At 34.3% G+C, this 20,651-nt stretch overlaps 1 protein-coding gene and 3 non-coding genes across 5 annotated transcripts in view; 3 read left to right on the top strand and 1 right to left on the bottom strand.

Annotated features, from left to right (window-relative positions):
* Window positions 1–20,651, bottom strand: part of LOC119839562 (furin-like protease 2) — a 199,137-nt gene that overhangs the window by 15,395 nt on the left and 163,091 nt on the right. For both annotated transcript variants that reach the window (XM_038365908.1, XM_038365909.1), the window contains one exon: window positions 5,684–5,788. In XM_038365908.1, the coding sequence (XP_038221836.1) occupies window positions 5,684–5,788 (105 nt within the window). The remainder of the gene's footprint in view (window positions 1–5,683; window positions 5,789–20,651) is intronic.
* Trnag-gcc lies at window positions 7,836–7,906 on the top strand. The gene has a single exon. It is a non-coding gene; the product is annotated as a tRNA-Gly (tRNA).
* On the top strand, window positions 12,757–12,827 carry Trnag-gcc. The gene has a single exon. It is a non-coding gene; the product is annotated as a tRNA-Gly (tRNA).
* On the top strand, window positions 19,710–19,791 carry Trnas-gcu. Its single transcript has one exon. It is a non-coding gene; the product is annotated as a tRNA-Ser (tRNA).

A 20,651-nucleotide genomic window follows, 5' to 3' on the forward strand; every position in this document is an offset into this window, starting at 1 on the left:
ATTCATAAAATGTTGATTTGAAAACATATATTTTTATTCGGTGTTGAAAAATTTTTAGGACTTTACTTTTAAAATACATTCTAGCAATTGAGTTAGCATTTTCGGAATAGCATTAATTTAATCGCCAAAACAAATAATAATTTTTAGAAAATTATATTCGCGCTACGCCATATCCTTCCCGCCATTTTATGTAGCTGTGTTGCAATAATTTAAAGTAATAATACAATGTTTAATACATCGTATAAATAAATACAAATATAAAAGTAATACAGTGATCCATTTTTAACTTCACGATATTATATAGATACGCAAAACCTCCATCCATTTCAAAAACATCTTTGCCTTTATGAGCTCAGCTTTTTAGTTTCATGCATCAGATTTCATACAAAGCGTTAATTACAAATATTTCCTCAAAGCGCCAACATAAATAAACATAAAAACGCGCCTCCATAAAATTGAAATATGACGTGTTAAAAAATTAAAGCCTTGAAAATGCCTTCACGCGTTGACTATTCATCACACCTCGCTCGTGGATATCAGGAATCTAATTAAAATTCTCAATAACGTTCATTATGAAGCTATAAACAGTGTAATGGGTAAAGAAGGTTGTTTATGATGTAGGGAGGTTGGTTGTGATCAACATGAGAAAGGCTGGAATGGAAACGCCCCTTAGTTTTATTAGGCGGTCGGAGCGGCCAAGTTAGCTAGGGCTTCGTTACAATGTACATTTCAACACGACACTCGTAGAATGTAATCACGATTTTTAGGTGTTTTTTTTTTTGGAAGAATTTGCGTGTATTAGTGATTTGAAATATGGATTTTGATAAATTGTCTAATTTAAGTTGCCGTAAAAGATTATTTTTAAATAATATTGAATAGCTAAACGTGTACAAGAATTGTGCATTGCCTTTGTGATAACCATTGGGCACTAATATTGACGTATTGGGTCGAATATGTCGTGTCTTCCTTCAACAATTCACAATTAACATTTGTTAACTATCTTCGCACTCTTATCTCCTTTGCCTTTATCTCCGTCAAGAGATGACACATCTCACAACGATCGTATTGTACATACACCAATAAAAAAAACAACAAAAACTGCGAACGTCAGACACATTTGAAGCCGGAAGCGAAGCGTTAGCCACATTGTCAGTGTGCACAATAGTTTACAGCTATCGGGGCACAAAAGATTTCAGCGCCGTGGACGCGGTTCACAAGAAAAACTTTTCGACCCGACCGCAGAACTATTGTAAGTGGACGTTTTATATCCGACGCGTCATTTTCGATACTAACTTTTGTTAGTCTCCGCTGTCGACATCAATCCCTACAGATTTATCTGGCTTTATTTGAACTGCAATTTTTCTATCAAGTTCAGCTCTATGGAAACTATATTCTTGACATATGCCAAATAATTATTTATTTATTTATTATTATTTATTTATTTTTAATATTATATTTGGCATACATCAAGAATATGGATTTCTAACAATTGTTAACTGATTTATTGGCACATGCCAATAATGATGCCAGTTCCATCTCTTGTTGTGCCAATAATGATGCCAATTAGGCATTCTAAATTCAATTAAGCTAAGAGTGTAACACTCTCAAATATTATAATATTTACAAACATGCGTGTTGCAATTTATTTTTTTAATTAATTATTCACTTTCATTGGATCAAAATATTTATAGTTTTTACGCTTCTTAGAATAGTCCTTACCATGTCTGACTCACAAATAAAACTATATACGCAACTCAGGGTCCCAAGATACAATAATTTTACTAAGTTTGGGCCTTGGGACTACTTTCTTTATTTTATAGCGTAAGCACTGTTTTCAAATACTAATAAATTATGTCACAACATATTGGACAATAACGTAATTTGTTTTCGTGAAGTTATTTCCATTAATTTATCAGATTCTACGTCATATGCCTGATATTTTTACTCTTCTCATTTCAAACTCAACAATCTCTTCGAAGCCTACATTTAAGAACATTAGCATAACTATTTTGCTACTACTTGTAAATAAAATAACAAATTAATCAACATTTACTAAACATCCCACTATAGATACAAGTAACCACGTGCGTCATTCGTCCACTCACCTCTCACACAGCAAACTCCAGTAAAACTATTACTTCGTTCACGGCTATACCCACGCGACCACAAGTATATAGCGAAGCAATTACACTGTGATTGAGTAGCAAATGCCATTACGTAGTGCATTGCCTTCAATTAAGGTTACAAGGATAATACCGCGGGCTCACTTGGCCACTGGACGAGCTTCACGCCTGAGGCCATGTGAGTAATCCACTTAGTTATTGCTGCGTTACAATTTTAGTCGCCACCACCAAAATGAAGAACCCCTTGCAACTAGCGGTGATTATAGACACTATATTATATCACTATTAATGTTCACTATGTTGAGTTTTTATGAGATTTAGAGAGGACGGTGGGATTCAGAGAGGGAAGTGTGGTATGGCACGTTTATATCAGTAATTAGATTGAATTACTAAAACAACAATTGTTTTAGTAATAAATAATTATTATATAATTGAAATCTACATATTAAACAAAAATTTATAAAATATAATAGTTTAAAAAAACTATAAAACACGCTTTAACAAAAATCATATTTTGCAAATTGAAAACTGGAATAATTTTATCAAATTAGTGTATTGTCATCGGTCCTCAATAAATCTACAAAGTTTGAACGAAATCTGGCCGTTTAAAGTGGGTCAAAATCGCGCCCAAAGAAGTCAGTTACAAACAAACAAACAAACATACAAACAAACAAACAAACAAACATACAGGTGAAGTTAATAAAAGCGTGTTAATAAAAGGTGATTTTTTTTAATCATTCAAGGATTATTTTCTTTTATTCCTCGACACACATGAGTTCAGACACGTGTATAAGATCCGAAAAAAGTAAGTACCTAACCATTGAATATTAAACCTTCATATAAATCCATCTGCGTCTATCTGTTTAGTTTTATTGTTAATATAAGCTTCTCCAACATACGTAGTTTATCCCCCCGCTAGATAAACAGCAGAGTCAACCCCAACTAATGCTTAGTGTATACGTTTTACGAATACTTGAATAATTCTAGAGAGCAGAGAGCTTTATTACCATTTTACGGGATTATTAAAGCGACAGTTCGCAAACCGTTTACACTGAACAATTTACAGCGGGGTTTTAGAACTGGTATATGCTTTTAAAATGTAAAATATAAAATCATTAGATGGTTAGATTAAGAAGTTCAATTTTCTAATACGTTACATTAGAAGTATAGAATAATATAAATATATAGAAAACTGTTTTTATAGAACTTTTAGATTTAGATTTACAAATAGCAAAAATATGATATACATTTTAATACAAGAAAATCCATAAGAAATTCTACTTAAATTGTACGAGGGTCTTCGGGCCATCTAAAATATTATAATAACTTAAATAAATTTCGACAAAGAAAAAAAAAACGATAACAATAAATAAGTTAAATTGACGTGTTCCCGAAATACCGCTCGAGCCAAACTAACACAATAAAATGTCACGTAGAATAGAAATCACCACTTAAATATCGGAAATTTTTATATTATCATTTTATTCAAGTCTTAGGCGTTTCTGTTACGAAGCGTCGTACCATAAATGTTTAGTGCTACCGACCTTGGGGTCGGGGTATTATTTGTAATAACACTGGTATGAGAAACCTTTATATAAAATATATAAGCCCTTATATACCTAACGCTAATGCATTAATTTATTCCTCAAAAAAAACCAATGATACTTTACGATTTAAGGTTTTATATATCATTAAGATTTCTCAATATAATCTTTAATGGATATCAATCGACCAAAAAAGGATGAAAATGCTTTACAACTTGGTTGTACAAACCGCTACGCCACGGAACGCAAGCGCATTATATTTAACTTATATCAAATATACGCAATATTAATTAATCATTTGCATGTTAAATATTGACTCCAACCTGAAGCAGCACGACAGGAGAGTTCCCTTGCAAACTCTGTTACTTTTAAACTGTTATACATCTAACGATAACATTTCTCCTAACTACGTAATGCCATACTACAGATAGATTCCAGCGATATTATAATCTAATAGTGTTTACAATTTTACTGCGATACGTATATCATATCTGATTTATGATTAATTCATTTGAAAGTGGCCCAATTATTATTTAGGCATAAATATATATTAAAGTTATAAATATATGAAATAGTAAATGCCAAATGAATTAGTATCAGCATAAATATAATTTATTATGCACATATTTTACGAGCAATAGTAATAATGATCAAAGTGATAGATGATTAGAATTTAAGCTCCCAATTTCTCAATTTCGCGTATTATGCATTTATTAATAAATTACAATATATTATAATAAATGTAGATATAATAGAAAAACATTTAATCAAATTTAGAAACACTCAGCTTTATTCTTATAAAACACGAAACCACTATACGATTCGGATGAAATTTGGTGAAGATACAGTTAGAGACCAGAGATAGCACATAGCATAGTTTTAATCCCGGAAATCTCCGGAACTGTCTATTTATCCGTTGACTAAGCGACCGATATCGTGCGCAGATAGCTAGTTAATTTTCTTATTTGATCCAAAAAGGTTATAAAGACATCTCACGCTATTTGCAAAGAAGAGACCAATGTCGTTTCTAAATTGGAATTGATTATATCGCATCTTATCTCTAATTACTCCCATTGTGCTTGTCTCGTTTCTATTCGTGATACAGCATATCGATCTCTATCAAATCATAAGATAGCGAAAACATGTTATTACGCTTTCAAATTGAAGCTTAAATTAGGGCTGACAAAATATGTTTTTTTTTTCATTCTTGTCAGTGAAGTAATCTAAATAGTATCTAATTAGATAAAATTTTGTAAATTACATATTACATTTTAATTGACAATATTAACTATAGGTTCGTAAAAAACCATTTCAAATTCAAGGAGAGGAGACCAATAATCGGCTTATCAATTACGATTCGTATCAAGATTAAATGTTAGAAAAGATAATTAAACAATAACAAATGTTAGTACTATATCATATTGTTACATAGCGTCACTACTAAATAACGTCTTCCATAATTATTCTATAAAACATCCGCTACCTAAGTGGCAGCAACTAAAAGTGAAATATCTGACTACATTTATACATACTAAAACTATTGAATCACAAACCACAACATCCTAACCTACATATGAACATTCAATTCATTCGAACCATTTTACCGACACATAAGTGAGAGCCAAAGTCTTATATTATCTAAACCAAGACCGCCCTGCCAAACCGGTTAACGACATTTTGGCAACCCTGAATGCACCGCGAACAAATAAAATTCGATGGAGGACAGTCAGCCGTCAGCGCTAAAAGCATTTCAAAGAACTGCCGTGGAACTAAGTGAATTAGTTTTCGTTATCACTTCATAATCTCACGATTCATATCAAAATCTGAAATTTGGAGCGCCGCGGAGTGGCGCTGATACTTTTGATATTCTTGCTCTTAAGGGATAATCTCGATACATATGGATTAAAACAATTTCGGTTGTTGAAATCTAAGACCTTTCAGTAGATAATCGAAAATAATACAATATTTCAAATGGTCTTCATGAATGAAAAAATGAATAAGAAAAAAACAACATACCTGTGGTTCTTCGTTCAGTTTGCGATGATGCTCCACGTTTGGTTCCGTGGATCGCTTGTGAACCTCATGGTGAGATAATAAGTAGTAATCTTTCAGCGCTCCAATCTGTAACAATTACAAGAACAGCATGAGTATGTGCCTCGATGAATAGGAAATATATTTATTCGTATGCCATCATTTCATCACACTACAGTTAACCTGCATCTTTACCTGCATCTTTATAAAACAGAACAAACCAAAGAATCACAACATTTCTTTACCCGCCCACATACTTTCAGCTATACGAAAAACATCAGTAAATGAAAAAGAACGCGGACCATAGCATCGAAAGCAAACAATTGCCAACGATTTCCACCAATCATTGCGCGATGCGTCCGCCTGTACGGAGCGAAGCTTTTATTTGCTATTAATAAATTAGATTGCGCTGGATCCGATTATTTCATTGGAGCCGCCGACTTTATTGGCTTTCGTTTAAAATAAACTCTTATTCACAGACTCGGTGGTGGAGAAAAGGAATGATAAACTTCTCGAGTAGATCTGCTTTTATTTTTATCAAGTGATTGTGTTACTTTTTTTTTTAATCTAAGCTGGCAAGTGAGCTGTTGGTTCGCCTGATGGTAAGCGATCACCACCGCCCATGAACTTTTGTAGAATACGCTGCCCGATTTTAAGGGGAAGGGGATAAGGAAAGAATTAACGACCGGAAAGAAGGAATGGACCGGAAAGGGTGAGTAAAAGGAAACAGGCCTCCAGCTCCCCCACTCACCATAATGAACAGTAGCATGCTACTGTTTCACGCCAGTTTTCTGTGGCAGTGTGGTACCAACCCCAGTGCGCAAGCATGCTCGTCTACCACATTCAAAAGTATCTATAGTATTCAAACTTATAAAAACAACGGAAAAAGAAAACATTCCCATACAAATTTTACAGACTTTACCCCAAAAATACACTACATAATTAGTCAAACGTAATTTCATGTAATGCAATTCATTTTATGGCTTTACATCGTGAACTACCTACAAGCGCCTGTTGTACCATCACTAGGTCATTACAAACGCTCATTCATATAAGCCCTGAAGCGATCCATTACAATTAGACCAAAATTAAGTACATACAAAGCTCGCAAACGTGAAATAGTAAAAACGTACACCCACCGGCCGCTAAGTGCCTCCATTTTATATTTCGGTGCCGGACAGTGGCGGCTTTATCTCGCTTTTGCATATTTTTTTTAAACATTCATAAATAAAGGCTATTATTCGTTTTCAGGGCTCGTAATTTATTTATGAACCGTACGTAGTACAGTACTTAATTAAACGTTTATATCGTGAACAAGGTTTTCGAGGATGAAAAAAGAAAGATTATGAAATGTACAAAATGGACCTCCAAAATTTCTTAATAGAAAAATGACGCGCGAATTATTAGCTTATTTTTCAACATTTAGTATCATTAGAATATGATTAACCTTGTGAATAATATGTTGATAAATTCTGAGGAAAACTATGAGACCATAATTCACTCACCTGTAAGAAGAATATATAATTAAAGTTCATTTTTATAATATGAAATTACTTCTACCGCCCAACTGACATAACATGTAGCCAAAAACCGCGCCGAATCTTAAAAACCTCCTTAATTTTTCCTCATTCAAGGTAAGTATTCTAGAACATGCACGCGAAATTCAAAAACAGCGTTCCAATTTTAAATTTAATTTCATTCAAATCGAAGAGCACAAATCTAGCAATTACGCCAACGATTTTTTACACTAAAGCCCGGTCCACACGCACGCTCTTAATCCGTGTATTACTTTAATCCCAGCACACTGTACAAGAGTCGAAAATTATTGCCAGCCGGCCTTACAAATTACCCGGACTGGGTAACTCGGTTACCAACTCGCGACGCTTAATTTACAACGCACCCTACAAATTAATATCTCTGATTTGGACCCTTGTCAGCGCATGAACTTTGTATCAGAGCGCAAAGGCCTTGAAGATATAGATAAGATATTATAAGATAAATATGTTATGTGAGGTGTTTAATTTTTAAGAAAAACAATATTTCCCGCTTTGTATAGAAAAAAGTCTGAATATTGCCACGAAATGTATGCTGTACTATAATTATGGATATTATTTAAAATTTATCACAACTACAACAAGCATCGGTGGTTCAGTGGTAGAATGCTCGCCTGCCACGCGGGCGGCCCGGGTTCGATTCCCAGCCGATGCATAATCGTTTTTTTTTTATTTTTATTTTGAACATTACAAATAACCATACTACTCGTATTCATATATCAAACCGCAAACCGATATATTCCGCAAGCGAAAATTTAATATGTATGAAAGCGATACCGTTACATATGGAATTGAGTACATTTGGGCAATATTCAAATTTCGCTTTTGAAATTTGTATTCATGGTGCACATTCACTTATCCAACCAGCTGTAAGGTTAGCGGTGACTGACACTTGCGCAAATACACTCGGATCACGATATACTAACCTACAAAACTAACAATGTTCGAGAATAATCGATATTTGTTCTGACAAAGTGGATTGAAAAGTAATTTAGGAACTACAAAAATTTAAGAATAATTGAATACTAATCACACTAATACTATAAATGTGGATGTTTGTTTGTTTGGATGTTTGTCCGACAATCACGCTAAAATTACTGATACGGATCTTGATGAAATTTGGTGTACAGACAGGGTACAAGCTGACTTTTTATTCCGATTATATGCTCCCTTGGGATAAAACAGGAGCCTTGATATCCGGGCGGAGCCGGGAGCGTCTTGTGAGTAATAAATTAATACACAATCGATTACACAAACAAATACATTGCATTTATAAATCATTTATGGCAACTTATTTTCAAGTTTTGTGTACAAATCACTATATATCATAGCAGCTATTGCTTATAATCTTTTTTTTATTTTGAGCAACTTTATATAATTTTATTATTATATTTATATTATTTTTAACTTTATATACAGTTCCTTATGCAATACAAGTAGATACAGTAGATACTTTAAAAACATCACACACATCAAAGCAATAAAGCGATTCGACCCACAGATGTAGCACCAGACCTTTTCTCGGCTTAAACACCGGCAATACTCGGTGTCTCGTTAATTGGCATACAATTTTCGCGAGGTCACATTTCACTAATTCGTTTTTACCTTACCCCGCGCTTGTGCGGCGGTGCAGAGGTTACAGAGCATGATTAATTGTTACCTGACTGCTGGCAAACAGAGCTGAATTAAGCGCTCTTTGTTTCTAGTTTAATTTCTCCATCGCTTTATACAGTTGCTATTGCGATGAGGGTATGACAAATTTTACTATCACCTTAGAGGAACAGTTACGATGTTAGTTAAAAAAAAAAACTTTATTTGCCAAAAAAAAAAAACATGATGAACATTATTATTAAAATTATTTACTAACTAACTTTAAATTATTACAATGAGCTATATTTTCTTTTTATTACATAAAAAAGGTAATATGGACTGCAGACCTATACTAAGGAAGCTTGTATCGTAGGCCTGCAACCCTTCCTGATATCAGGTTAGAGAAAAGCTATATCTTTCATTTAACTAAATTATCTATTCTATTTATATAACTATACGAATGAGTTTCAGCGAATGAATCGTACAAATGATAATAATATATTGAGTGATTTTATTTCAAAGTATTGAATTATCTGACTCCCAAAATAGCAAAAACCGACCGTCAACGATATCAATAAAGTTAATAAAAACGCGTGTTAAGTTTAATAACAAACATTACATTATTCTTTCATACGATGATTGATAATGCATAATAATTCTTAATACTCTCTTAATATTGTCTCACACAATTTATCATGAAAACTCATTCTTAAATTTCTTCGCCGTATGAATTTTACCATACCATTTATCATCTATTCTTATTCTCCTGCCAATACGCATTCTCTTATTATCTTTCACAAAAAATAGATAATATACAAGAACAAATTTTATACAAAACACAAAAAAATAATAAAGTTCCGAATACAAAACAAGCCTCCAGCAGAGCTTGAAAAGTAAACAAAAACGATGTATTTCCATTCAGTTGTTTTGATTTTTGCAAACATTTGTCGAATAAATAGTGACGCTCGATTGTCGATATTTAAAATAAACAGCTTATCTAAATCGTCCGCAATGTCCCAGTGGAGTATCGTTAGACTTTGCGTGAAATCGTTTCAAATTTGGTTACACATTGCGCAAATTTGTATTTCTAAACTGACCCTCTAGTAGATTGCAAATAAACGGATACATCCATTTGAAATAATAATTTGTGATTTTGTTTACTTAACAGTAATTTTAGCGTATTAAATAAATAGATAACGTATAACAATGATAAAGAAGTAACCTGGTTCACAGAACAGTAAAATCTTCTAATATACTAGCCTCTCGTTCCGGCACCGCCCGTATTGAGTTGGTATGAAAACAAAACAAAACATTATAGCCGATGACACTCTCAGATAATGTGGCTTTCTATTGGTAAGAGAGAATTAAAAAATCAGTGCTGTAGATCCAGAGATTAATTGATTAATTACTCCCATACAACGCCACAAATTCCCAAACTATATCTCATTATAATATAACATTACATAGATTTAAAAGATCACCGTCTATTTATAAGACTTACTATACATGTTTCAATTGCATTATTTAATACCTATTTCAAAAATAACCTCTAGATAATAAATCGACAACCCCTCACATAATACCGCGTCAGGAAGTGTATTTAGCCTTACATTATCTGTGCTTAAACATAAAGAGAATACAGTAATATTTTATTTCGCAGTAAGGGCTAGTGCACAATTTCAGTCCGTCCATTACTGTGAACGACTTTTTACTGAGCACCTGCGCGACATTACCGCATTATACACGCCTTGTACGAAATATTTTAGGCCCCGTTTCTTTGGGGCTTGCACATAATGGACTGTTTTTCTTTCATAGATATCTATGTAGTGTATTAACAAACCACCCCAACGTTGCTTTCCACGTTATGGACACAATTAAATATGTTTCATTACGCGAAAAAAAACACGCACGCAACTCGTCAACGATGGTTATTATAATTTGATTAAAGAATTTCTACTTAATTAACCAATCGCAGTGTTCATTTGTGAAACAAATATAACCTTATAAATATTCCATGTACAATCTGTTTCGTTAATGATAAAACACCAGTTTGTCGCTTTATTGTCAGCATTATTCGTGAAAAGCCAGCGCATTTGAGAGCACATTACTTATATGGCGGCTGATTACCCTGCCCTAGTAATAAAGAAAATACGACTAAAATAAAATGTATACATCCTATCATGTCCAGAAACTTGCGTAATAGTAAATATAAAAATTGCTATTTTACTCAACACTAACAATTTATTATTTGTCTTCCATCTTTCTATATCCTCAAATGTCCTTCACATAATCATCGTTGTTTCAGACAACACTTGAAGATACATCACGTGGCCATCAATTCGCATTTGAATCGACCATTTATACTTGTTTACCAGAACGACACTCGAGACCGGCGATGGGGCCGGATTACACAGAGACAATACAACGTACAACCCAACTAACTAACTGCTAATCTGTCTTAACCAGCGTCTCCGTTGTTTCGACAACTGCGCCTACTACTACGGATCCACTCGGATGACAAACAAATTAAACGTATCGACTTGACGAACCCCCCGTTCTGCTGCGGCTGACGTGACGCATCGTACTGTCAAATGGGTCTGGTTTATTTTCAGTTGCTCGTTTCAAGATTCATTTGCTTTTCATTTCGAAGAAACAAGGTAATCTAAATATATATAACTCAAAGGTAAGTTAATGTGACAGACATAGTGATCTATCAACGCATAACCCAAATCACTGATCGGGCTGAAATTTGGCATGTATTATAGATGGCATTCGCTAATAAAGGATTTTGATAAATTCTACCCCCAAGGGGATAAAATAGGGGATGAGAGTTAGTTCCATAAAAATTTATTAAGACCGCGCGGGCGAAGCTAGCAGCATAGCAGCATGTAAGGTACAGTTCTCTTAAATTTACGGAAATTGCTTTGTGCTGTTTGTGCCTACAACACTTACTATTATTTAAGTATCACTTCTGTTACGTAATTATGTAAGAACGAGTGAAGAATAACTATTTTATTAAAATTTTAATGAAATTTGCATTATTAAATATTAATCTACAATACACAATTTCATTTTAAAGACCGCCGGCCACTTCTGCACAGCCCTTTACATTTTTACACAGATACATAGATAGTGTTATAGCGAGAGCCTCGAAGCATTAGGCATGAATAACTAAAGCCATGAAAAATCTTCTAAGCCAGGTGCAACGAACATTCTAGAATTCCACGCTATTGTGAACCAAATCGGATCAGACCCGTCCGAACAGGAATAGAGGCGCAATTTGCGATACAAATGAAAATGATTCAATAGTTTTTTGGCGGCAATATATCAAAGCTTTGGGGATTCGGCCAATAAATATCGATATTTAACGTTTTCTAACGAATTCGGTGATCAAGGAATTGTATGTTTGAATAGCTTGCGAATGGAATATTCATAACGAGAAAAGATTCATACATATTCGTTTTCTATCAAAATTTATGTCTCACAATTGAACAACTTTACGAAAATTTATGCGAGTTTTTAATGTTTTTTTTTTTTTAGTTTTTCGCCGTGGTCTTGATTAGTATTGGGATAATGAATCTATAGTATTTTCTTGTGTTTGATTTTACGCGAGTATTATACATTTAGAAATTAAAAACTTTTTAACGGATTTTAAACGCGATTTATTCATTATATTATTAACCCGACGTTTCGAACACTTTACAGCGAGCGTGGGTTTTTAATTTCATAATGAATCTATTTAAAATTTTTACTCTGATAAAATATCATTTTTTTCACATTAAAACAGACATTATCAAATGTCATTCGGGCTCGGTCATACAAAATTAAAATCTGTGTAAACAACTTTGATAAATTTAATAACTTCAGTTAAATGAATACGTGGAATTGGATATGTAATTTTAATCAGCAAAACAAGCATCGGTGGTTCAGTGGTAGAATGCTCGCCTGCCACGCGGGCGGCCCGGGTTCGATTCCCGGCCGATGCAAGTTTTTTATTGTTTTTGCTTTCATTTTAACGTTTTGCAAGTCTGAAGCCAATTTGCTTTATATTAAAGTATATTACCTACACTGTAAGCAAATAAGCCTCTTACATTTTCATATCTTTAGCTGTTCTGCACACAGAACACATCAGTTATACATAAAAATTATTTTCATCATCATCATCAGCCCATATACGTTCCCACTGCTGGGACACAGGCCTCCTATGAGTAATGAGAGTTTAAAATGATCATTAACTTTAAATTAATACTTGTTCTGCATACTTTTCTTCCCAATATATTACCAATAACAAGTCTCAAAGCTTCGACTTCGACTAATCTACTGTAATACGTCAACTAAGACTGCCGTAATCGGTAGCTTAATATTACGTTACATTTAAGCACATTGTTTTATCTATAACATATATTATATGTACTCAGTACTTCCAAACTGCCAGTACGTGCACAATATCCAAATAATATTCGATCCATAGTGTGCAGTAAGCGAAACTATATCCGTATTGTTTTAGAATGTTATGTTTTAAACTACAATTAATATATAATATATAATATACATGCAGTAGATATTCTTATTTGAAATTTATTTCCACATTTCACTTCGTACTAATGAAATGGGTTGAATTTAATTTTGTCTCTTAGCCTATTACATCGCTAACTTGATATAACAACTCCTATTGGATGACAGCAACGTTTCGTGGCACATAGCTTTAGCCCACGGCTCCGTCCGAAATCGAATTTAATATTCGAAGTAGATGTTATTTTACATATATATCAACCTTCCTTCTCTCTTCCTCTCTATATATTAAAAAGAACATAAAAATCGTGTTGTGTAGTTTTAAAGATCTAAGCATACATACATAGGGTCAGACGCTGGAAGTGACTTTGCTTTATATGTAAAATGTAGTGATTGTAACATGTACCAGTGCTACGCGTTTGGTGCTACGCAGTCAGTGCTACGAATGGCGTAGCCGGTTACGTATGGAAGACAGGGAATCCTGTCATCCAATTATTAAAATGCTCATAAGATATCATCGCTTCATATTAACCAATAAAATTGTCCTGCATAGAATAATCATTAAACTAAAAACCATAAGTAGGGTGATAAAAGGAGCTTTAAAAAATCTTTTTAATAATATAACCAAGGCAAGAATACAATCACTAGGAAGACTTTTGATAGGATTTCTTTGTTCAGGAGCTCATTATCTTAACTGCACCTAACCGGTTATTGTCACGTCTTAATGGCGAGCGTCGCGCCACCTCGCGGCGTTCTTTTGTTATTTTTAAAGAAAACTCAAAAGCTAGCTTTACTTTAATTAAGAAAATCTCGGATATAACGAGGTTTTAAAATACAAAACGGCACTATTAGGTGCATTAGGGAGACTGTTCGTGATAACTGCCCCTGATTGTTCTTAGAGAAAATGACATTTTCAAATGTAGATTATTTGTAACTTAGTTGCACAGGTTTTCCGACTTCAATTTTAACTTTTGTTATTAATAAGTTAATAAGTTTAAGAGCATAGTCTGAAAAACTCTCGGATTTAAAAGCGTTCTTGTAAGTGTACCCATTCTCGGAATATCATTTTACTTGGGAATAATTTTAAAGTGTTTGAACAGCTTTAAAAGGTTTTAAGGCCATATTGAAAGTGACTCGTTGAAAAATACTTAAATAAGAAAGGTAAATATTATAAATTTATTCTCTTTGTTACGAAATATTCTCATTGTAGATTTAAAACAAATCATTTTCAAGGTTGAATTGTTAATTCTGAATATGGTATACTATTATCTAAATATCATATTAAAAAGGTTTTCAGAACTCCATTTATTCAAATTCATCGTAAACCCATTTCACAATATTCCAGTCACCACACACACGCACAACTGTAGAAAAGGCCTTGTACAAATAGTACAATCAAAACGAGAACTACGCCCATACATCAGCAGAACACGTTCCCCCGACATTCGTAAATATTTCCCTAGTCCCGACACGTCTTTATAATAAAAACATCACTCGCACAGTCACCAAAAAATAAAGCAACATTAGATGCGATAAGTTCGCAAACGTTTATAGGCCACCCGTCGATATGCACGCCGCGTGCGAGACGAGACAAGTGCATATGAATTAAAAGGTGACATTAGTATCATGTACTGTTCACAAATACCATAATTTACTATTTGACTCGTGTGTTTGTACATGGTACAATTTTTTATTTAGGTCGTAGTAGGCACTTTAGTATTATTTTATCATCAAAATATAGCACCTGTCTCGCTACTATAATAGTAACATAAGATCAATAATTCAATAAGAAAAACTCCCTTACAAAATATCTATCTCCTCACCAATGCATAATCATGCCAATAGTAACCACCGCGCATATGCTTACAAGTGTGACACCAGCCTATCCAGAGTTCGGTATTTCCTAACGAAACCCGCACACAGCACAATAAACACGAAGTGGGCGCAGGTGTGTCGATCCATCCGCAGTTGAAAGAAAAACTCACTCGTGATCCGTGAACAGGGTGAGCTGAATTGACGACCATTACTCATAGTACGGGAGCCGATCGACGTTTTCATATAACGCGCCTATTTTTATTTTGAATCGTCAATTTCAATAAAGTTAATAGGAGGATGTAAGAATGAAATGACTAATTTGCAAAGAGGGGCTAGTAGATTGAATATTTACGTATTTCAGAGTAATGTATATTACATATTGTAAATATGTAATTGGAAACAAATGTTTCTAATGGAAATAACATCTATTTATGTACAAAATTGCAAGTCAACATATCGTTAAGTCAATACAAATTAAGAAAAATATATTAATAAAATACAATCATCTCTTAGCCTACAACCCTTGGGCTATAATTCAGGTGTAGGCAGGTGTCGAGACGAGATAAAGCTCTGACGTCACACGTTCCGTGATTTAGATATCGCCTTTCACGCAATCTGCATTTAAATAAAACTCCACAAGATTGGGACGTAAAATATAGTTCCTTTTCTCTATTTATACTATATGTATTTAAATATATTTTATGGCATAATATGCTTTCTAGAAACAGGTGAGCCACCTGGTAGGGGGTAACATAATTTTTTTCAAATTTTATACATGTATTTATGAAAAATTAACAAAAAGGAAAATTTTATCCAATCGCAAAGGCCCCAATCTTGTATTGTCTCAAATAATAAAATTTCGAAATGTAAGACAGTTGAATTTACCGTACTATTGGTAAACGCGAAACATCTGGCAAAACAGTTGAGCATTAATTTTCATTTAAATTAGATAATCATGTGCGTATTCTATGAGAGCAAGATAAAATATATAAAAACAATGTACAAATTTATCTGAACAGGATTTAAAAAAACTTAGTACATTGTGTCACCAATTAGATTAAAAACCAATATCCACAAAATTTATCCCTAAATTACCTAAAAAAAGTTTGTCGGCCTGAAAAGTCTAAACAGCAAAATGAGAAAACGATTTACGAAGTAACTGTGTTATTGCTCTCCGAGGACACATTTACGCTGTATTTGCAACCGAATTATTGTAAAACTTTTTATTAAATCCAAACGATACGAAAGCGAAACGAAAAACATAAGTCATGTAAACACCCACAGCGTACATTTTCGTACAACCTATTCAGAAATAGTTACAGCCGGGCGTTGTTTAAAAAGCCCCCATGAAAGGGCAGTAATAGGGACATACTTTAGTGCCTTAAGTGGCCGTTCGAGGCTTGCGAAACCCGGCGCAGTTTTATCGGCCGAATGTGTCTCATAAACACCCACATGCTAATGCGCCGCTGATGTAAAAACTTCTCATAGAAAAACTTTCGGGGACGGTCGAATTCGTTTAGGAAGCGGCTTTAACGGCCTCTTGAATTCTTGTTTGTGGTCATAATGCGTTATAGTGGAAACATTGTAACGCCTTCTCAAAGGGGATATAAAAACTTTGTTAATTGCCACCCGCACTGAAATGATGGTCTGAATGCGAGAGGCATGTACAATGTGAAGTGTACATTGCATTAATTGGTACGTTAGTTTTATTAGGCTTGTATAACGATGTTTTTGTTTCACATAACGCCTGTGTGCCCCAGAAAGTTTTGGAATAGATGTACCAACGTATAATGGAGCCCCATTTAACCAGTTACATTTAAAACTTCCACGTAATGGGCTTTCAACCTAATATATTATAAACTTTTATATTCTAACAAATTGTGCCCCACGGTATCACCTACGTCGTACATGACGGTATATATCCTTCCTCCATAAATGTACTATATAAATATCTTTCAGTTCTAAGTCTAAGCAAACAAGTAAACTCTTCAACTTTATATGATTAAAATATAATGACAAAGTTAGTAAAGAAATTTGTGTTATGGAGGCATTTATTGAAATGTTCACTGAACAGATTAATCGATGCTCTTTTCCTATATATTCCACTTACTCTCAACCTCACTCATTTTTCAATCGCCCGGCAGCTATAACTCAATCGTTATAAGAACACCTTCATCTTTATCCATATCTGATGCAAATCATTGAAATGCTGTAAACACTTTTCATACAATTATTTACCAAAACCCATAATTTTTATCAACACCAACTATAACGGTTGAATTATCGATTCGGTTTGGCATGTCACCGCTCGAATAGCGTCCGATTGGCCTCTCATTTGGGGCCGATTGTGCCTCACGAATACATAATTCCCGTATACCAGCGCCATTAAGATAATCGCGACTGCTATACGGGCCTGTCATTGATTGCTAACCGCTTGGATGTGCCCGATGGCCGTGGGAATACGTGATCTTATATAACAATGCTTGTAAATGCGTGTAAAAGCGTGTATTGAAAGTTTACCGCAATTTACATCATACATTTTAGTATATATAGTCTTGTTTAATCATTATACTTTAAGGGACAATTCTCTCTATTATTTATATTTAGTAATAAAAGATGGTAAAATTTATTTACATAGCTAAGTATTACAATGAAAACATCGAATGTTATTCCTGTTCTCTTCAATAAAGAAACAGAAAACTATAATAAACGAAAAAAAAAACAGTGATGAACAAAATAAATACAGAACGAAAATACACAAATAATACTAAATTACTGCAACATAAGCACACAACCACAGAGCTCGCAGGCCACTTCAAATAACAACGTATAATTTAACTCGTAAAGTATAATCATCTGTAGGTTGAAGTTGAAACATAAATAATTTTTATATCCGAGACAATTTGCTATGCTTCTCTATATAATCATACAAAAGTTGTAACAAAATTACTGACTTTCGTTGAATACAGCTCCAAAATTCTGTGTAAGTTAGCAGCCAGCATTAGACATCCTTGAGGCATACCTGAGCATTATTACTTAGCAATTGAGGTCAGGGCCCTACATATAGTTAGGAGCACGTAAGCTTTCCATTTTGTATCGTAATAAAAGATGAGCTTGCGTAGTAACAGCATGGCAATGTCGCTCAGGAGACTGACTTGTCAACTGTATACGAAAGATGAACAGATGGGTCACTTTATGGAGAATGAATTGTCTCTGAGGAAACGACGGTTGGAGAATTTAGTTGTTACATGCAACGGTATCGGTTCCCAGGCAATAGACAAAGACAAAGACAAATGCCAAGGATAAACAAGTCACCAACAATAAATATAGAATGAACACAAATTACTAAACAAAACTTCAAAACGCCAACAAACAATCAAACAGAAGTGAATAAAACCAGACCAGCGGAATATTCGCAAAACAGAAAACTTAACAAAAAGAAAATCACGACTATAGGTACAATTCCATAATTAAACGCAGCCGGACCACTCAAAAGTGAACAAAGAAATCTAATTAAGAACCGCAAAAACTGAATCAATTCAGTGTTTTTACCACTAAAAACATAAGTCCCCTAACATTAAGCGAGACGCCGGCGTCTCCACAATACCAGATAGGCTTATTATTCCCGAATGAATATTCCTCGCCTAATGGACGCGCACTTCTTTCATTAAAACCTACATAATGTACTCTGCTTGTGAATAATTACAATTCTTTGGAATATTAATGAAACTGGCTAGGCTGTCGCCAATTTCATTTCACCGCCGCCCTGTCAATAACTAAGAAGTTGAGAGTATATAGAATACTTTTTAATGTGGGAGTCGAGCACGCTTCGGCACGAATTGGGCCAGCTCGCACCGGGGAAGTACCACACCCCCACAGAAAACCGGCGTGAAATAGTGGCATGCCACTGTGTTTCGTACGGTGAGTGGGGGAGCCGGAGGCCCGTTTCCTTTTCCTCACCCGTCCTCGTCCATTCCTTCTTTCCAGTCGTTAATCCTTTCCTTTTTCCTTACCCCATAAAAGCGGGCAGCGCATTCACAGAGGTACTACCTTTGCGAATGTTTATGGGCGGTGGTGATCGCTTACCATCAGGCGAACCACCAGCTCAGCTGCCCGCTATGACATAAAAAAAAATACTGTTTATATTGCTAGCGAAAGGTAATCAACTACAAAACATACCTACTAAGTAGCTAAAAAGTAAAAGATCTTCATGAAAGCATTATTTATAGTGATTACCGATTTTCTTTGTATATTATAATATCTAAGATTTGTGTATAGTTATATTGAAAAGTTATAAATACATGATAATAAATAAAATGGAAAATAAGTCACACGCACATACAGAAAGATTTGACCAATAATTATTTGCACTCAATAATAATAACAGCCTCGTTGAATTAAAAAAGTAATAAGACTGCGTTTTATTTCTTTACTACATTACATTATCAAATCCACTATTTTCTACGTACACTTTTCTAGTAAATATACAAAGGAAAATAAATTCCTAAAAACGCTGCAATATTTCGCAAGCCTTCTCACTAGACGAGGTGGCCGAGAGGTTAAGGCGTTGGACTGCTAATCCAATGTGTTCTACACGCGTGGGTTCGAATCCCATCCTCGTCGATATATTTTATTATTTTAGTATTCGAAATTTATAAATCACACACATATTTTATAAACATACGTCGCGCTGAAATGTTAAATTTTTCGTTCGACAAAAGCTGCTGTGTTTTTCTTTCTTTGCATTAGTTATGTATATAATAGTTCCTCATAAAATTTCATCCGAGACCGTGAGACATGAGAATGTCTTCTGAACCACTATCATCAGGCAAACGCAACCTTTTTAAACGTATCGCGTAAACAACAGTGGGTACAGCTAACAAAATATGCAAGGAATTGTAGGTACGTCACGGAATATCCGCCGTCAGGTTACCCGGGGCCCGTCTAATAAATATGCATTGTGTCAAATTGCATGAATTATTCGCAGCGAAAAGATTCCGAGGAAGAAGGCCAATAAACATTTCGCCTGTCAAATACACTCGAGGGCGCTAAATCGACGCGAGGCTAGTTCGTTTAGTGCCTTACTGTAGGGCGCGTATGCGCGAACAGGTTCTCATACAAATCGCTAACTGTGTTTTTATCTAAAACTTGATTTTGTCTTCTCGTTGGCATGGCAAATTGGAGTTGTTTCTTTTGTAACGCAAAATAAGTATTTGGATTGATTCCGTCGACTGCATATAGATGTCTTATTAAGTAAATAATTCACGTAATTTAATAGCTAGATAGTTCTAGGTTTGGTACATTACATAACTGTTAATAGTTTGTATAAAACACATAAAATAACACACATTATTTCCAATTAAAATCACATTTTTTAAATCTGCATACCATTCTAAGATGTTTGTCAATAAAAAAATACATAATATTTATTAATAACCATCTTTAACCCTCCGACCATTACACGACTGTCATTTTTAATTAAA

The sequence above is a fragment of the Zerene cesonia genome, chromosome 4, assembly GCF_012273895.1.
Source record: "Zerene cesonia ecotype Mississippi chromosome 4, Zerene_cesonia_1.1, whole genome shotgun sequence".
Lineage (NCBI taxonomy): Eukaryota > Metazoa > Arthropoda > Insecta > Lepidoptera > Pieridae > Zerene > Zerene cesonia.